This window comes from Heptranchias perlo, chromosome 2 (assembly GCF_035084215.1).
Source record: "Heptranchias perlo isolate sHepPer1 chromosome 2, sHepPer1.hap1, whole genome shotgun sequence".
In the NCBI taxonomy this organism is placed as follows: Eukaryota; Metazoa; Chordata; class Chondrichthyes; order Hexanchiformes; family Hexanchidae; genus Heptranchias; species Heptranchias perlo.
Genome location: NC_090326.1, coordinates 158978280 through 158994142, shown reverse-complemented (window position 1 = coordinate 158994142; position 15863 = coordinate 158978280). Strand labels below are relative to the sequence as shown.

General features: G+C 44.7%; 1 protein-coding gene across 1 annotated transcript in view; it reads right to left on the bottom strand.

Moving 5' to 3' along the window:
• hhatlb (hedgehog acyltransferase like, b) overlaps positions 1-15863 on the bottom strand; it is an 81686-nt gene that overhangs the window by 42443 nt on the left and 23380 nt on the right. The window contains exons 4-8 of the mRNA XM_067999387.1: positions 12815-12928; positions 11173-11367; positions 6886-7095; positions 4762-4933; positions 3868-4012 (exon numbers count right to left, since the gene is read on the bottom strand). Of these exons, the coding sequence (XP_067855488.1) occupies positions 3868-4012; positions 4762-4933; positions 6886-7095; positions 11173-11367; positions 12815-12928 (836 nt within the window). The remainder of the gene's footprint in view (positions 1-3867; positions 4013-4761; positions 4934-6885; positions 7096-11172; positions 11368-12814; positions 12929-15863) is intronic.

Genomic DNA, 15863 nt, shown 5'->3' with positions numbered 1-15863 from the left:
TGATCTGATTGTGACCTCAACCCTACTTTCCCATCTACCTACTATAACCTTTGACTCCCTTGTTAATCAGAACTCTATCTAACTCAGCCTTAAAAATATTCAATGACCCTGCCTCCATCGCTCTCTGGGGAAGGGAGTTCCACAGACTCACGACCCTCTGAGAGAAAAAATTTCTCTTCATCTCCGTCTTAAATGGGAGACCCCTTATTTTTAAACTGTGGCCCCTAGTTCTAGTCTCTCCCACAAGGGGAAACATCCTCTCAGCATCTACTCCTTCAAGTCCCCTCAGGATCTTATATGTTTCAATAAGATTACCTCTCATTCTCCTAAACTCCAATGTATACAGGCCCAACTTGTCCAACCTTTCCTCATAAGATAACCCCCTCGTCCCAGGAATCAGTCGAGTGAACCTTCTCTGAACCGCCTCTAAAGCAATTATGCCCTTTCTTAAATAAGGAGACCAAAACTGCACACAGTATTCTAGATGTGGTCTCACCAATGCCCTGTACAACTGGAGCAAAACATCTCTACTTTTATATTCCATTCCCCTTGCAATAAATGACAACATTCCATTTGCCTTCCTAATCACTTGCTGTACCTGCATACAAACTTTTTTTGTGATTTGTGTACTAGGACACCCAGATCCCTCTGTACCTCAGAGTTCTACAATCTCTCTCCATTTAAATAACATTCTGCTTTTCTATTCCTCCTGCCAAAGTGGACAAGTTCACATTTTCCCACATTATACTCCATCTGCCAAATTTTTGCCCACTCACTTAACCTATCTATATCCCTTTGTAGTCTCCTCATGTCCTCTTCACAACTTACTTTCCTATATACCTTTGTGTCATCAGCAAATTTAGCAACCATACATTCAGTCCCTTTATCCAAGTCATTGATATAGATTGTAAATAGTTGAGGCCCGAGCACTGATCCCTGTGGCACTCCACTTGTTACATCTTGCCAACCTGAAAATGGCCCATTTATGCATACTCTCTGTTTCCTGTTAGCTAACCAATCCTTTATCCATGCTAATATGTTACCCCCCTACACCATGAGCTCTTATTTTGTGTAGTAGGCTTTAATGTGGCACCTTGTCAAAAGCTTCCTGGAAATCCATAGGATAATGAGGCCATAAGGGTTGAAATGAAGAACAAAAAAGGGGCAATCACACTGCTGGGAGTGAACTATAGACCCCCAAGCAATCCGAGAGAGATAGAAGGGCAAATATGCAGGCAAATTTCTGAGAAGTGCAAAAGCAATAGGGCAGTAATAGTAGGGGATTTCAACTACCCGAATATTAACTGGGATACAATCAGTGTAAAAGGTATAAAGGGCTCAGAATTCTTAAAATGCATTCAGGAGAACTTTTTTAGCCAGTATATAGCAAACCCAACAAGAGAGGAGGCAGCTCTGAACTTAGTTTTAGGGAATGAAGCTGGGCAGGTGGAAGGAGTAACACTGGGAGAGCATTTTGGTGGTAGTGATCTTAATTCAGTTAGATTTAGCATAGTTATGGAAAAGGACAAAGATAGAACAGGAGTAGAAGTTGTCAAATAGGGAAAGGACAATTTTACTAAGCTAAGAAGTGATTTAGCAAAAGTGGACTGGAAACAGCTACTTGAAGGTAAATCAATGTCAGAGCAGCGGGAGCATTCAAGGGGAAGGTTCAAAGGGTTCACAGTAATCATGTTAATACAAAGAAAAAGGATGGGACTGCCAAATCTAGAGCCCCCTGGATATCAAGGAGCATACAGGGTAAGATAAAGCAAAAAAGGGAAGCTTATGTCAGCTACCGAGAGCTCAATACTGCAGAAAGCCTAGAGGAGTAAAGTAAGTGCAGGGCTGAAATTAAAATGGAAATTAGGAAAGTAAAGATAGGGCATGAAAAAATATTGGCAAGTAAAATCAAGGAAAACCCAAAGATGTTTTATAAATACATAAAGAGCAAGAGGATATCTAAGGAAAGAGTAGAGCCTATTAGAGACCAAAAAGGTAACTTATGTGTACAGGCAGAAGATGTGGGTATGGTTCTCAATGAATACTTTGCGTCTGTCTTCACAAAAGAGTGGGATGATGCAGACATTGTGGTTAAGGAGAAGTGTGAAATATTGGTTGGGATAAACAGTGAGAGAGGAAGTATTAAGGGGTTTAGCATCTTTGAAAGTAGATAAACCACCAGGCCCGGATGAAATGTATCCCAGGCTGTTAAGAGAAACAATGGAGGAAATAGCAGAGGCTCTGACCATCATTTTCCAATCCTCTCTGACTACAGGTGCGGTGCTGGAAGACTGGAGGACTGCTAATGTTGTACCATTGCTTAAAAAGGGAGAAAGGGATAGACCGAGTCAGTCTAACCTCGGTGGTGGGCAAATTATTAGAAAAAATTCTGAGGGACAGTATTAATAGTCATTTAGAAAGGCACGGATTAATCAAGGACAGTCAACAAGGGTTTGTTAAGGGAAGGTCGTGTCTGACTAACCTGATTGAATTTGTTGAGGAGGTAACAGGGAGGGTCGATGAGGGTACCACCTTTGATGTAGTCTACATAGATTTTAGCAAGGCTTTCCACAAAGCCCCCTATGGCAGACTGATCAGGAAAGTAAAGCCCATGGCATCCAAGGGAAAATGGCAAGTTGGATCCAAAATTGGCTCAGAGGCAGGAAGCAAAGGGTAATGGTCGATGGGTGTTTTTGTGACTGGAAGGCTGTTTCCAGTGGTGTTCCGCAGGGCTTAGTACTAGGTCCCTTACTTTTTGTGGTATGTATTAATGATTTAGACTTAAATATAGGGGGCATGATTAGGAAGTTTGCAGATGATACAAAAATTGGCCATGTGGTTGATAGTGAGGAAGAAAGCTGTAGACTGCAGGAAGATATCAATGGACTGGTCAGGTGGGCAGAAAATTGGCAGATGGAATTCAATCCTGAGAAGTGTGAGGTAATGCATTTGGGGATGGCGAGAAAGCCAAGGGAATACACAATAAATAGGAGGATACTGAGAGATGTAGAGGAACAGAGGGACCTTGGAGTGCATGTCCATAGATCCCTGCAGGACAGGTAGATAAGCTGGTTGAAAAGGCATACGGGATACTTTCCTTTATTAGGCGAGGCATAGAATATAAGATCAGGGAGGTTATGCTCGAACTGTATAAAACACTAGTTAGGCCACAGCTAGAGTACTACATAAAGTTCTGGTCACCACATTACAAGAAGGATGTAATTGCACTAGAGGGGGTACAGAAGAGATTTACGAGGATATTGCCAGGACTGGAGAATTTTAGCTATGAGGAAAGATTGGATAGGCTGGGGTTGTTTTCTTTGGAACAGAGGAGGCTGAGGGGAGATTCAATTTAGGTGTATAAAATTATGAGGGGCCTAGAGAGAGAGTGGATAGGGAGGACCTATTTCGCTTAGCAGAGAGGTTAATAACGAGGGGCATAGATTTCAAGTAATTGGTAGAAGGATTAGAGGGGAGCTGAGGAGAAATGTTTTCAGCCAGAGGGTGGTGGGGGTCTGGAACTCACTGCCTGAAAGGGTGGTAGAGGCAGAAACCCTCATCACATTTAAAAAGTACACGGATATGCACTTGAAGTGCCGTAACCTACACGGCTACGGACCAAGAGCTGGTAAGTAGGATTAGGCTGGATAGCTCTTCTTCGACTGGCACAGACACGATGGGCCGAATGGCCTCCTTCTGTGCCGTAAATTTCCACGATTCTATGATCCCGACAGCTTTTGCGGTCAATTTGTTTTCCCCTGAGCTCCCGACCCTTGCATCGTGGAACAACCTCGGCCTCGATCGTTTTTTGTTAGACGGACAAGTGCAGAGGAAACAGAATAGAGCAGAATTCCAAAAACCACTTACGTTTCAGCAAAAACGTACAGCATGGTGATGCATTTCGGCGGCTTGGGCGGGTCCAGATAATCCAGCCTGGCGACTGTCCCAACAACTCCGAACATCACCGCTGCCTTTATCCAGTCATACACCAGGTTGAAATAGGCCAAGCTGGCTGTTCCAGTGGAATCAGGTACGGGGCAAAAGGAAAGACAAAATTCGTCAGTAAAAAATCTTTGGACTCTTATATCAGCACAGGGTTTGATTTGAGAGAGTTGCTGGGTGCTTCTATCAGTCTGTGTATCTAAGTAGCTGTGCTTGTGGGTGGGAAAACAGTGGCACGCCTTGGCTTTGTAGGAATAGGCACTGAACCGGTTAATCGCATATTTATCTCATTGCTGTTTGTGGGAACTTACTGTGCGCAAATTGGCTGCTGTGTTTCCCTACATTACAACAGTGACTGCACTTCAAAAGTACTTCATTGGCCGTGTAGTGCTTTTTTAGTGATGATTAATTTTTTATTTAGGGGACATTGGGAGGAGAATTCCATGGCTGTGGTGGCTGAAGATTCTGCTTTCAATGGTACAGCTTGTGGAGAGAGTGCGGAGGTGGGGAGGAACACAGACAATAGCCCAGACTCACAACAGCAGAAGGTAGGGGCGGGGAGCTGAGCGCAGGGCTGGTAGAAGTCGCAGAGATAGGGTGGAGCGTGGAGAGATTTGTAAAGGCAGGTGAGGATTTTCCAATCCGGGGAGTCAGCAAGGTCAGGGACGATGATCGAGCAGGACTTGGTGTGGGGGATTAGACATGGACAGCAGAGTTCTGATGGAAATGGGAGTTTGCGTTGGGTGGAGCTCAGCATGCTGGTGAGTAGCGCGATGGAGAAACCGATGATCGACAAGTGAAACCTATCTGGCGACCTACCTAATGCCCAGTCGGAAAGACGGGCCACAAGATTCAGGTCCGAAGGTATGGTCAGAATGTAGAGGTAATGGAAGAAGACATCGACGAGGATTATTACAGCAAGATGAACTAAAGCATATTTCCTGATGTTCCACATCTCATTCTCTTTCCGAGTGAAATTTGCTTGTTTTACCTGTGGGACACAAGGCTCAGAATAGGAGAACTTTTGGAAACAGGAAAAGGTCACTGGGGGTCAACCAGCCCATAGCCACTGGATACATCTCAACCTTCACCTACCCACCTTCTCACTATAGTCCCGATTTTTACAATGAGGGATAATTTGAGGTGGGCCCGCTCGTGGTGTGGGGCGCAGACTCGTGTTCTGCGATATTAGTCCCTCCAATATTCTTCAGTGTTCTGCTTCCATTCCAAGGCCGCACAGAACCACCAGGATAGGGCCCAGACGGCTGGAGGCCCTGCAACCCTCACTGCCCAGTAGGGGACGGCCCTCAACCTGCTCCCGAGGGAAGCTGCACAAGGCCCGGGTGACACCGGAGGCCCGGGGATAGACTGTCTCCCCGAGCGCTGTTTGGGCAGCCGATCCGATATTCCCGACTGGAGGCCCCGGTCCATTTCGAGGGCCGGTGAGCCGCGGGCGGGAAACGCTGTATCAGGCGCCCCGTCGGACAAAGGTAGGTCTGGGGAGGGGGGGGGGGGGGTGTCCGTTCTTGGAGGGGGGGGGATTCCAGTGCCACAGTAGCCCAGGTTGTTTACGTGGAGCCCAGAGGAGCACTCTTGGTCCTCCCTGTCCCACAAAAATAAACAAAAACCTACCTTCTGGGCTCCTCTTCGTTTGGACCGTCAGCTGAAACTGGGCGGCGTGAGCATGGATCATGATAGCCTAATGGAGGGAGATGGATTGGGGTCATGTGTGACTCTCACTGATAGTCTGGTGAAGGGATGTGGCTTTGGGCTGGATTGATCCTTCAGAGTCTAGTGGGAGGACATCATCTCAAACTGGTGAGTCCCAACAGTCTTGCATTGATGACATGACCAACACTCGTTGAGCCTATTGCACCTGTGGGCCCTAACACGTAATGCCTAAGGAACAGAGTGTCAAGCCTTGGCTCAGTGGTAGCACTCTCGCCTCCAAAGGAGGGAGGTGCAAACTCCACTCCAGAGACTTGAGCGCATAATCCAGGCCGACATTTCAGTGCAGTACTGAGGGAAGTGTGACTTGAGCCCACAACCGTCTGACTCAAGAGACGAGAGTGCGACCTCTGAGCTAAAACTGACACTTCAGCACAGACTGGGTGGAACAAACCCTGGAGCTTGCTGCTTTGTGTGGCTCAGAATCGCACTGCAGTGAATTTACTAAACCGTCCAGTGAACGTTTTTAAAGACCTACTCGGAATTCTCACAGCACAATAATTTGTTTATTAATATATAGCATTTATTGCTACTGCTGGTTTTGATGAAACGTAAAACATCTATCAAGGAATTACCTCACCAAGTGCCTCTCAAAGGAAAGTGTAAAAGCTGTAGTTTTTCGGCATGTATTTAAGTTGATAAAAATATTAACCGGGAATTTCCTCAGATCTGCTCCCTGGCGTTTCCAGCGAAGTTAAGCCGGCAGAGCAGGAGGTCGTCCAAGGAAATTTCCGGCCATTGGTGTCAACAGTGGCTCAGTGGGTAGCACTCTCGCTTCCAAGTCAGAAAGTCATGGGTTCAAACCCCACTTCAGCACATAATCTAGGCTGACACTTCCAATGCAGTACTGAGGGAGTGCTGCACTGTCGGAGGTACTGTCTTTTAGATGAGTCGTTGGACCGCGTCTACCCTCTCAGGTGGACGTAAAAAAACTCACGGCACTATTTCAAAGAAGAGCAGGGGAGTTCTCCCCCGGTGTCCTGGTCAATATGTATCCCTCAACCAACATCACTAAAACAGATTATCTGGTCATTATCACGTTGCTGTTTGTGGGAGCTTACTGTGCACAAATTGGCTGCCAACGTTTCCTACATTCCAACAGTGACTACACTTCAAAAGTACTTCATTGGCTGTAAAGCGCTTTGGGACGTCCTGAAGGCACTATCTAAATGCAAGTTCTTTCTTTAATCTCCCAGGTGTTGTTTCAAAGCTTACCTGAGCGTAGAACTGATCGAACGTCATCACCGGTCCGAAGAAGAAGAAGGGGAGGTAGAAGTTGTATATGAGCAGGTCCAGGATGGAGTAGTGTCCATCTTTCTTCTCGGCATTTTCCAACATGAAGCTCATGCATCGCATGATGGTGAAACCACTCCCTCCGTAAAATAGGACGTCCTGGAGCTGGAAGGTCCCCGTCACAAACCCGGTCTAGGACAAGACGGCCCAGATGATAGAATTACGACCGGTAAGTTCCAGCCCCCTGTCAAACTGGTAACATTTTAAGACCAATTCCACTGTTGGGAAACAAAGAGAAAGTGGCCCACTCTCCCGGGCTTTGATGCTGCAGGAGAGAGTCCATCTAATGGCGGATGCTGCGCGATGCCTCGCTCCAGCAAGATCCGGCCCGTTAATATTTGGCAACCCTACAAGGCTTACAAGCAAGGGTTCAAATGGAATTTATTGCACTGGATCTTTTGTTTGGGAGGATGGTGTCAGGAAGAAATGTGTCCGTACGCAGCAGGTGAGCTTGTTGGAAGCTGTAGAGACAGACAGTGAGTCACTCTGCCTGAAGTGGCTTATGTTATGGCAATATGAGAAACGCAGGATGGGAACAGACTGCTCTTAACCGTCGGACAGTGCTTCGCTGGACCTTACCATGATCGGTCAATAATGCTCGTTAATTACCAGACACCAGAAGGCAGTTATATAAACCTTTGGTTTGGTCATTTTGTGGAACAAAAGTAACAGCGTACAAGAACAAAATGGTCACCCCTGTGACATGTACCACTAGTGGCAGCCAATGACCTCCCATGCCAGCTGTGCTTACCCCTTGTTGTTGTTGTTGTTGTTGTTGTATTCCCAGATCTCATTGCTCCTCCACCACATTTAGTTTCTTACCTTCCAAGGATTAAGTGGCCTCCTGAACCACCTCCTATTTCACTATATTGAATTTAATTTGCCATTTATCCGCCTGCTCTGCAAACCTATTCAGGTCTTCCAGTATTTTGGTCTTCCACATGATTAGTTAAACCTCCCAATTTGGTATCATCTGCCAATTTCGCCACCATACCTCTAATTCCCAAGTCCAAATCATTTATGTACATGGTGAACAACAATGGTCCCATCACTTGGGGGACATCACTTCCCACTTTCTGCCAGTCTAAGAGGTTTTCCTTAACTCCTATTTTTTCCATGACATCTCATTCTTGGTTAGTTTGTTCCAGTTTTGTTAGTGGAATACATTTCTCCTGAACTCCATTGATCTCTCCTTTAAATATTGCCCACTGTTGTTCTGCCTCTTTGTCAATATTTTTCTCCAGTTTACCTTCCTCAGCTCCATCTCTCATTCCCTCATAGTTGGCTTTTTCCCAATCTATCACTTTTGGTCTTTGTATTATCAATATTTCTGTTTCTCAATCGTTATCATAAATCAGAGATTCCCAAACTCGCCCCCACCCCAGACCCTCCACCCCCAGAGGGACACAACGTGGTTATCAGGGGGGGGGGGTGGGGGAACGAGGAGGACGCTAACTGTAACTCACTTACATTTGGAGTATTGTGCACAGAGTTCTGGTCACCATATTATAAAAAGGATATAGAGGCACTGGAGAAGGTGCAAAAAAGATTTACTAGGATGATACCAGAACTGAGAGGTTATACCTATCAGGCAAGATTGTGCAGGCTGGGGGTCTTTTCTCTAGAAAAGAGAAGACTGAGGGGTGACCTGATAGAGGTCTTTAAAATTATGAAGGGGTTTGTTAGGGTAGACATAGAGAAAATGCTTCCACTTGCGGGGGAGTTCAAAACTAGGGGTCATAAATATAAAATAGTCATTAATAAATCCAATAAGGAATTCTGGAGAAACTCAGAGTGGTTAGAATGTGGAACTCGCTCCCACATGGAGTGGTTGAGGCGAATAACATAGATGCATTTAAGGGGAAGCTAGATAAACACATGAGGGAGAAAGGAATAGAAGGATATGCTGATAGGGTGAGATGAAGCTCGTGTGGAGCATAAACACCGGCATGGACCAGTTGGGCCGAATGGCCTGTTTCTATGCTGTAAATTCGATGTAATGGTTAATGCCTGCAATACATATTTCCTCCATAGGTGGCGCTGTAGCACGCCCCTCAACTCTCTCTGGCTGATTCCAGACTGCTCTCTCCAAAACTCAAGCATCCCCTCTGCAAACAGCCCCACATCACAGGTATTTTTCCAGACTCTTCAGTTTAAATGTGTTTCTTTCCATTAAAGGAAAAGTTGTTAGCCTTCTGGTCTGTATCTCTGTGAAGCATAAATTTCTTTTTCGAAGTGCTCCTGAGCCCTGGGTCCTTGGTGCCGCAGAGAAAGAAAGAAATAAATAAATAAATAAACAGCAGTCGGTGGGTCGGTGGGTCGGTGTCCCCCACACGAGTCTGTCTAAAGGTCCTTTACTCCGAGGTTTGCAGTTCTGTGGAGCATCTGTGTTTTTTTTCCCCCTGAATCGAAGTCCTCATGAACCCTTGGGTTTCCCCCTGATGTTTAGAGGGAATAAATAAATAAATAATGTGAATAGCCCTCCTTTTAAAAACTTGTCTCGGCCTCAAAGATTACTTTATTGCTCAGTGCTCTGCACCTTTCTGGAAAGTTTATTTTGCCCCGCTTGGATTTTGTGTTGCTGCTTGCTTAGCGTCGAGACCGAAATTGATAGATTTTGCTTAGGTCATCGTATCGAGGGATAGAATGATAGAATCTTACAGCACAGAAGCAGGCCAATCGGCCCATCGTGCCTGTGCTGGCTCTTTGAAAAAGCTGTCCAATTTAGTCCCACACCCCAGCTTTTTCCCCCATAACCCTGCAAATTAGTCCTCGTCAAGTACATAACCAATTGTCTTTTGAAACTTCCTACGGAATCTGCTTCCACCACCCTTTCATGGGGAGGGCATTCCAGATCTTAACAACCCTCTGTGTGAAAAAAAATTCTCCTCATTTCCCCTCTAGTTCTTTTACCAATTATTTTAAATCTGTGACCTCTTGCCAGAGGAAACAGTTTCTCCCTACTTGCTCTATCAAAACCCCTCATTATTTTGAACACCTCTAATCGGCCTCCCCTTAACCTTCTCTGCTCCAAGGTGAACAATCCCGGCTCCTCCAATCTCTCCACATAACTGAAGTCCCTCATCCCTGTTATCATCCTTCTAAACCTCCTCTGCACCCTCTCCAAGGCCTTGACATCCTTCCTAAAGTGTGACGTCCAGAATCGTACGCAATACTCCAACTGAGGCCTAACCAGTGATTTGTAAAGGTTCGGCATGACTTCCTCGTTTTTGTATTTTGCCAATATTTACAAAGCCAAGTATCCCATACGCTTTCTTAACCGCCTTATCAATTTGGCCTGCCACCTTCAAAGATTTGTGAATATGCGCCCCCAGGTCCCTCTGCTCATGCACCCCCCTCAAAATAGTATCAATTAAATTATACCGCCTCTCCATGTTGTTCCTCCCAAAGTGCATCACTTCACACACATCTGCCTTGTGTCTGCCCATTTCACCAGTCTGTCTATGTCCTCCTGAAGTCTGCTATCCTCCTCACTATTTGCTACGTTGCCAAGTTTTGTACCATGCGCAAACTTTGAAGTTGTACTCCCTATACCCAAGTCCAGGTCATTTATATACAACAAGAAAAGCAATTGTCCTAATACAGATCCCTGGGGGACCCCACTGCATATTTCTCTCCAGTCAAAAATACATCCGTTCACCACTACTCTCTGCCTCCTATCCCTTAGCCAATTACGTACCCAAGTTATGGAGTAAAAGTGGGTAAATAGAGTTGAGGTATGGATCAGCCTTGATCTAATTGAATGGCTGAACAGGCTCGTGAGGCTGAATGGCCTACGCCTATTCCCTAGACGAGTCATTAAACACTGGGTACACATGCAGTTTATGTTATTAAAAAATACACCAGGTCCCACTGCACTTTCAGTGTAACTACTTGTTTTCACGTCATAAGCCTATATTCAGGCCTGATTTGGAGTAGCAAGCTTTTTGAAGGCTGCTGGTCAGCTATTGCTAACCTTATGGGTTGGCACCGTTATGATGTTACCTCAATTTCATATCATGGGGCTGCTTCCAAAGTCAGGGCTGTAAGATATAACAAGGTATGGATCGCACAGCGGCATTCAGTGTGTTAAAGGGTACAGTTCTAGGGACCTTCCTGAATCGTAAACAACCTAACACAACCCACTCACCAAAAGTCAAATCAGATTCAATGAGAGGAAAATACAGACACTACGCGAAGACGATCTACCTGCCAAGAGCACGCGGGCTCTATTTTGAACGTTGCTAAGCTGCACAGGCCTGCAGCAAAACACAGCCACTTCTGTTTAGCCAAGCCAACGCCATACAGCAGAATGCAGTGGCTCAGGATTAACATGAGGTACGAGACGCCCATTGTAGCCAGGACTGCAAGTATCCCATAAACCATAAAAAATATGGATCTGTGCTGTGAAAAAGAGAACATTGGTAATATAGTAAATATCCACATCAATAATAAAAACGGTACATTGTTCAGTGTATTACAACAACAACTTGCATTTTTGTAGCTCCTTCAATGTAGTAAAACGACCAGACTACGCATAAGAACAAACAAATGAACATGAAGTGCCTCACAGCTTTCCATTTAAGCTGTTTCAATACCCGCCCCGCACCCCCCCAATTCCGACCGCCTCCACCCTCCCTGCCCCCTATGCCCATCTCTCTCTAACTGCCTTGGTTCACAGGCAGGGACCAAAGGACTTTACAACACAAAGGGTGCGAGCTGTTTTTTTTTACAATTACTTAGTTAAGCTAAGGAATGGCTCAAATCTCTAAGCAAAAACAATTTCTATTTAGCATATTAATCATCCTGTGACCAGGCAAAAAATACTTGAGAATACAGTGCTTAAAAAACCCAACATTAAACGTAATTTTTTTTCCCAAATCCGTAATGTGGGAAAATGGTCAAAAAGAATCCGGAAATGTGATATTAACCATCACATCATGAATGCTCTGGATGATTAGGGACAGCATAACACATACCATATTATTATAGCCCATAATGTGACATATATACAGGATTATTATGACCCAGTGAACTGGAGGCCATCATTTGTTTTCAGTGAACCATTCTTGTTCTGTCAGCTGATGCTACTGCTAGCCTCCTACATCCACCTGGCAAAACCTAGCGGTCAGAAAATTCTCTTTCAGTACTGGAAGATATAAACTCCAACTGCACTCAAGAAACAGGAGGCTTTAACCGGAAAACTGGATGCATGTTTTGGAACAAGCTGGAGCGTGCTCCAGGTTGTAACACATTTGGGGTGGGCTGATGCTTACAAGATACGAGAGCTTTGCCACCTGTTATCGTGATTGCTGAGTGAAATTCAGATTTGTAGCTTATGGGAGAATGCAAGTGCAGAATAAGAAAATGCCTCTCTGCCCGTCAAACCCATTCATACCAATGAACCATTAAACTCATTACATCCAACTGACCAAGCAACAATTGGCCCATCAAATCCATTCATTCCAATGGACCATGTAACAACTGGCACCATCATGGCTGGTCCTCATCACTTAATCTCCAGAGGGAGGGGAACAATCACAGTGAAAGCTCTCTGCAGTTTTTTTTTGTGACTAACAGTAAATCTCCTGGACGTCACCTAACATTACAACCTCCATCATTTAGCCCGGGCACCGTCGTTTTCTACACAGCTTTCTGTCAACTCTGTTTGTACTTATCCCAAATATTCCATTTCTCAACATTGATGAGCGCAAAATTCAACACCAATATGGCCCCACACTATGTGGGTTGACTCTATGATTTATCTATAAATACTACTTTGTCAGTTTCGCCCGCATATCAAGAACAAATAATTTTTTAAAAGCTGACACAGAAGAGAAACTGTACCCACCTGAGGTATAGTCATGGAAATGGCTTTGCCAAACAGAATATGACCCGATAAGGCAAAAAGGATATAGTTTCGGAGCTTGGTGAACCACATAACCCATTCAAAGTCAGCAACATCCTGGAAAAGAAAGAGGAGAATTAACACCTGGTAGAACCGTTCATGGCATTAGCCGTGGCTCAGTGGGTAGCACTCTAACCTCTGCGTCAGAAGGTTGTGGGTTCAAGTCCCACTTCAGAGATTTGAGCACATAATCTAAGCTGGCGCTTCAGTGCGGTATTGAGGAAGCACTGCACTGGCGGAGGTGCTGTCTTTCGGATGAGATGTTAAACCAAGGCCCCGTCCTCTAAGGTGGACGCAAAAGATCCCATGGCACTATTTCGAAGAAGGGCAAGGGAGTTCTCCCCAGTGTCCTGGCCAATATTTATTCCTCAACCAACATCACAAACAGACTATCTGGTCATTGCTGTTTGTGGGATCTTGCTGTGCGCAGATTGGTTGCTGCGTTGCCTACATTACAACAAGTGACTACACTTCAAAAGTACTTCAATTGAAGTGTTTGGGACGTTGTGAAGGTCACTATTTAACTATAAGAGTATCTCTTTCTTTCAGTGTGAATGGTGTAGCCGTTTACAAGTGACTGATGCTGTGTTTGCACTTCAAGTACAGGCAGCTCCTGGACTCCACACCATAGATTCCAGGTGGGTTCCACTGTCCCAGCAGCAACAAGCAACTCTACTTTAAAAAAAATTTTGCCCGTCAGATCTTCCCCAATGGCTGAGGAAGTCACAGACCAGCAACCAGGAAACCACATCATTAGTCCGTGTGGGTGGGCTGAGCATTCGCCACACCCGTAGCCGAAACAAAAGTACCAGAGGCTTGGTTACGTCATGGCTCTGGTGCCCCTCTGAAAGCAGCAACTTTACACCATCTAGTGCTGAAGTCGGGTAAGCAGGAACATAGCAACAGGAGCCTGATCCACCGCCATTCAATTAGATCATGGCTGTTCTGTACCTCAACTCTATTTTGCCGCCTTGGTTCCATAACCCTTAATACCCTTACCTAACAAAAATCTATCAATCTCAGTCTTGAAATTTTCAATATACCCCGAGCGTCAACTGCTTTGTGGGGGAAGAGTCTTCCGGATTTCCACTACCCTTTGTGTGAAGAAGTGCTTCCTGACATCACCCCTGAACGGCCTGGCTCTAATTTTAAGGTTACGGCCCCTTGTTCTGGACTCCCCCCACCAGAGGAAATAGTTTCCCTTTATTTACCCTATCAAATCCTTTAATCATCTTAAACACTTCAATTAGATCACCCCTTAATTTTCTTTATTCAAGGGAATACAAGCCCAGTCTGTGCAATCTGTCCTCATAATTTAACCCTTTTAGCCCCGGTATCATTCTGGTGAATCTGTGCTGCACCCCCTCCAAGGCCAATATATCCTTCCTGAGGTGCAGTGCCCAGAACTGAACTCAGTTCCGCCGATTCCAAATTATCAGGTCCAGTGCTGAGGGAAGAGGGAGATCCCCAGTTGACAGGAGGAGCTGACTCACAATGTTCAATCCCACAGACACCAGCCACCCTCCAGTACTTGCCCAAGGGCCTATTCTTCATGTAGAAGCCTAGATAGCGGGTGTTGGTAGGCTTTACGATCATGGAAAGCTTCACAGCTGGACCACATTTTAACCTCACTCACTTAGGAATGGAATTAAGGGGTGATCTGATCGAAGTTTATAAGATATTAAGGGGAACAGATAGGGTGGATAGAGAGAAACTATTTCCGCTGGTTGGGGATTCTAGGGGTAGGGGGCACAGTCTAAAAATTAGAGCCAGTCCTTTCAGGAGCGAGATTAGAAAACATTTCTACACACAAAGGGTGGTAGAAGTTTGGAACTCTCTTCCGCAAACGGCAATTGATACTAGCTCAATTGCTAAATTTAAATCTGAGATAGATAGCTTTTTGGCAACCAAAGGTAGTAAGGGATATGGGCCAAAGGCAGGTATATGGAGTTAGATCACAGATCAGCCATGATCTTATCAAATGGCAGAGCAGGCACGAGGGGCTGAATGGCCTACTCCTGTTCCTATGTTCCTATGAATACTGTGGATGATTTTCCCTTCTCTCGGTGCTACAATTGGCTAACAATAGTACTGAGAACTCCTCACCTGCGGTAGTCAGGTATTCAGCTCAGACTATAGATTCAACATGAAACCTTCTTACTTATTTCCATACTGGGCAGTGACTAATACCATTTTAAAATATATTTACAAGATGGTGGTGGGGTTGGGAGAGAGATTTCAGCATCTTGTTCTGCAGAGCCACCTACTGGTCAGAACCTGCAACTACATCATGACAGTTGACAGCAAAATCAAATGGGAAATGTTGATATAGCAATTTACAATGGTAAATGTTAGCACAAAAGTGTAATCAAAAATCATAACAGGAACTAAGATTGTGTGTTCAGGAATGAGCCTATTAATAAGAGACTTTAAAAATATATTAGCTGTAACTGATGTTTTTAAAATGAAACGAGAGAGAGAGAACAAATGAGAGAGAAGAGAAAGAACAAATGAGAGAGAAGAGAAAGAACAAATGAGAGAGAAGAGAGAACAAATGAGAGAGAAGAGAGAGAACAAATGAGAGAGAAGAGAAAGAACAAATGAGAGAGAAGAGAAAGAACAAATGAGAGAGAAGAGAAAGAACAAATGAGAGAGGAGAGAACAAATGAGAGAGAAGAGAGAGAACAAATGAGAGAAGAGAAAGAACAAATGAGAGAGAAGAGAAAGAACAAATGAGAGAGAAGAGAGAACAAATGAGAGAGAAGAGAAAGAACAAATGAGAGAGAGAGAAAGAACAAATGAGAGAAGAGAGAACAAATGAGAGAGAAGAGAAAGAACAAATGAGAGAGAAGAGAGAGAGAAAGAACAAATGAGAGAGAGAAAGAACAAATGAGAGAGAACAAATGAGAGAGAGAGAGAGAAAGAACAAATGAGAGAGAACAAATGAGAGAGAGAGAAAGAACAAATGAGAGAGAACAAATGAGAGAGAGAG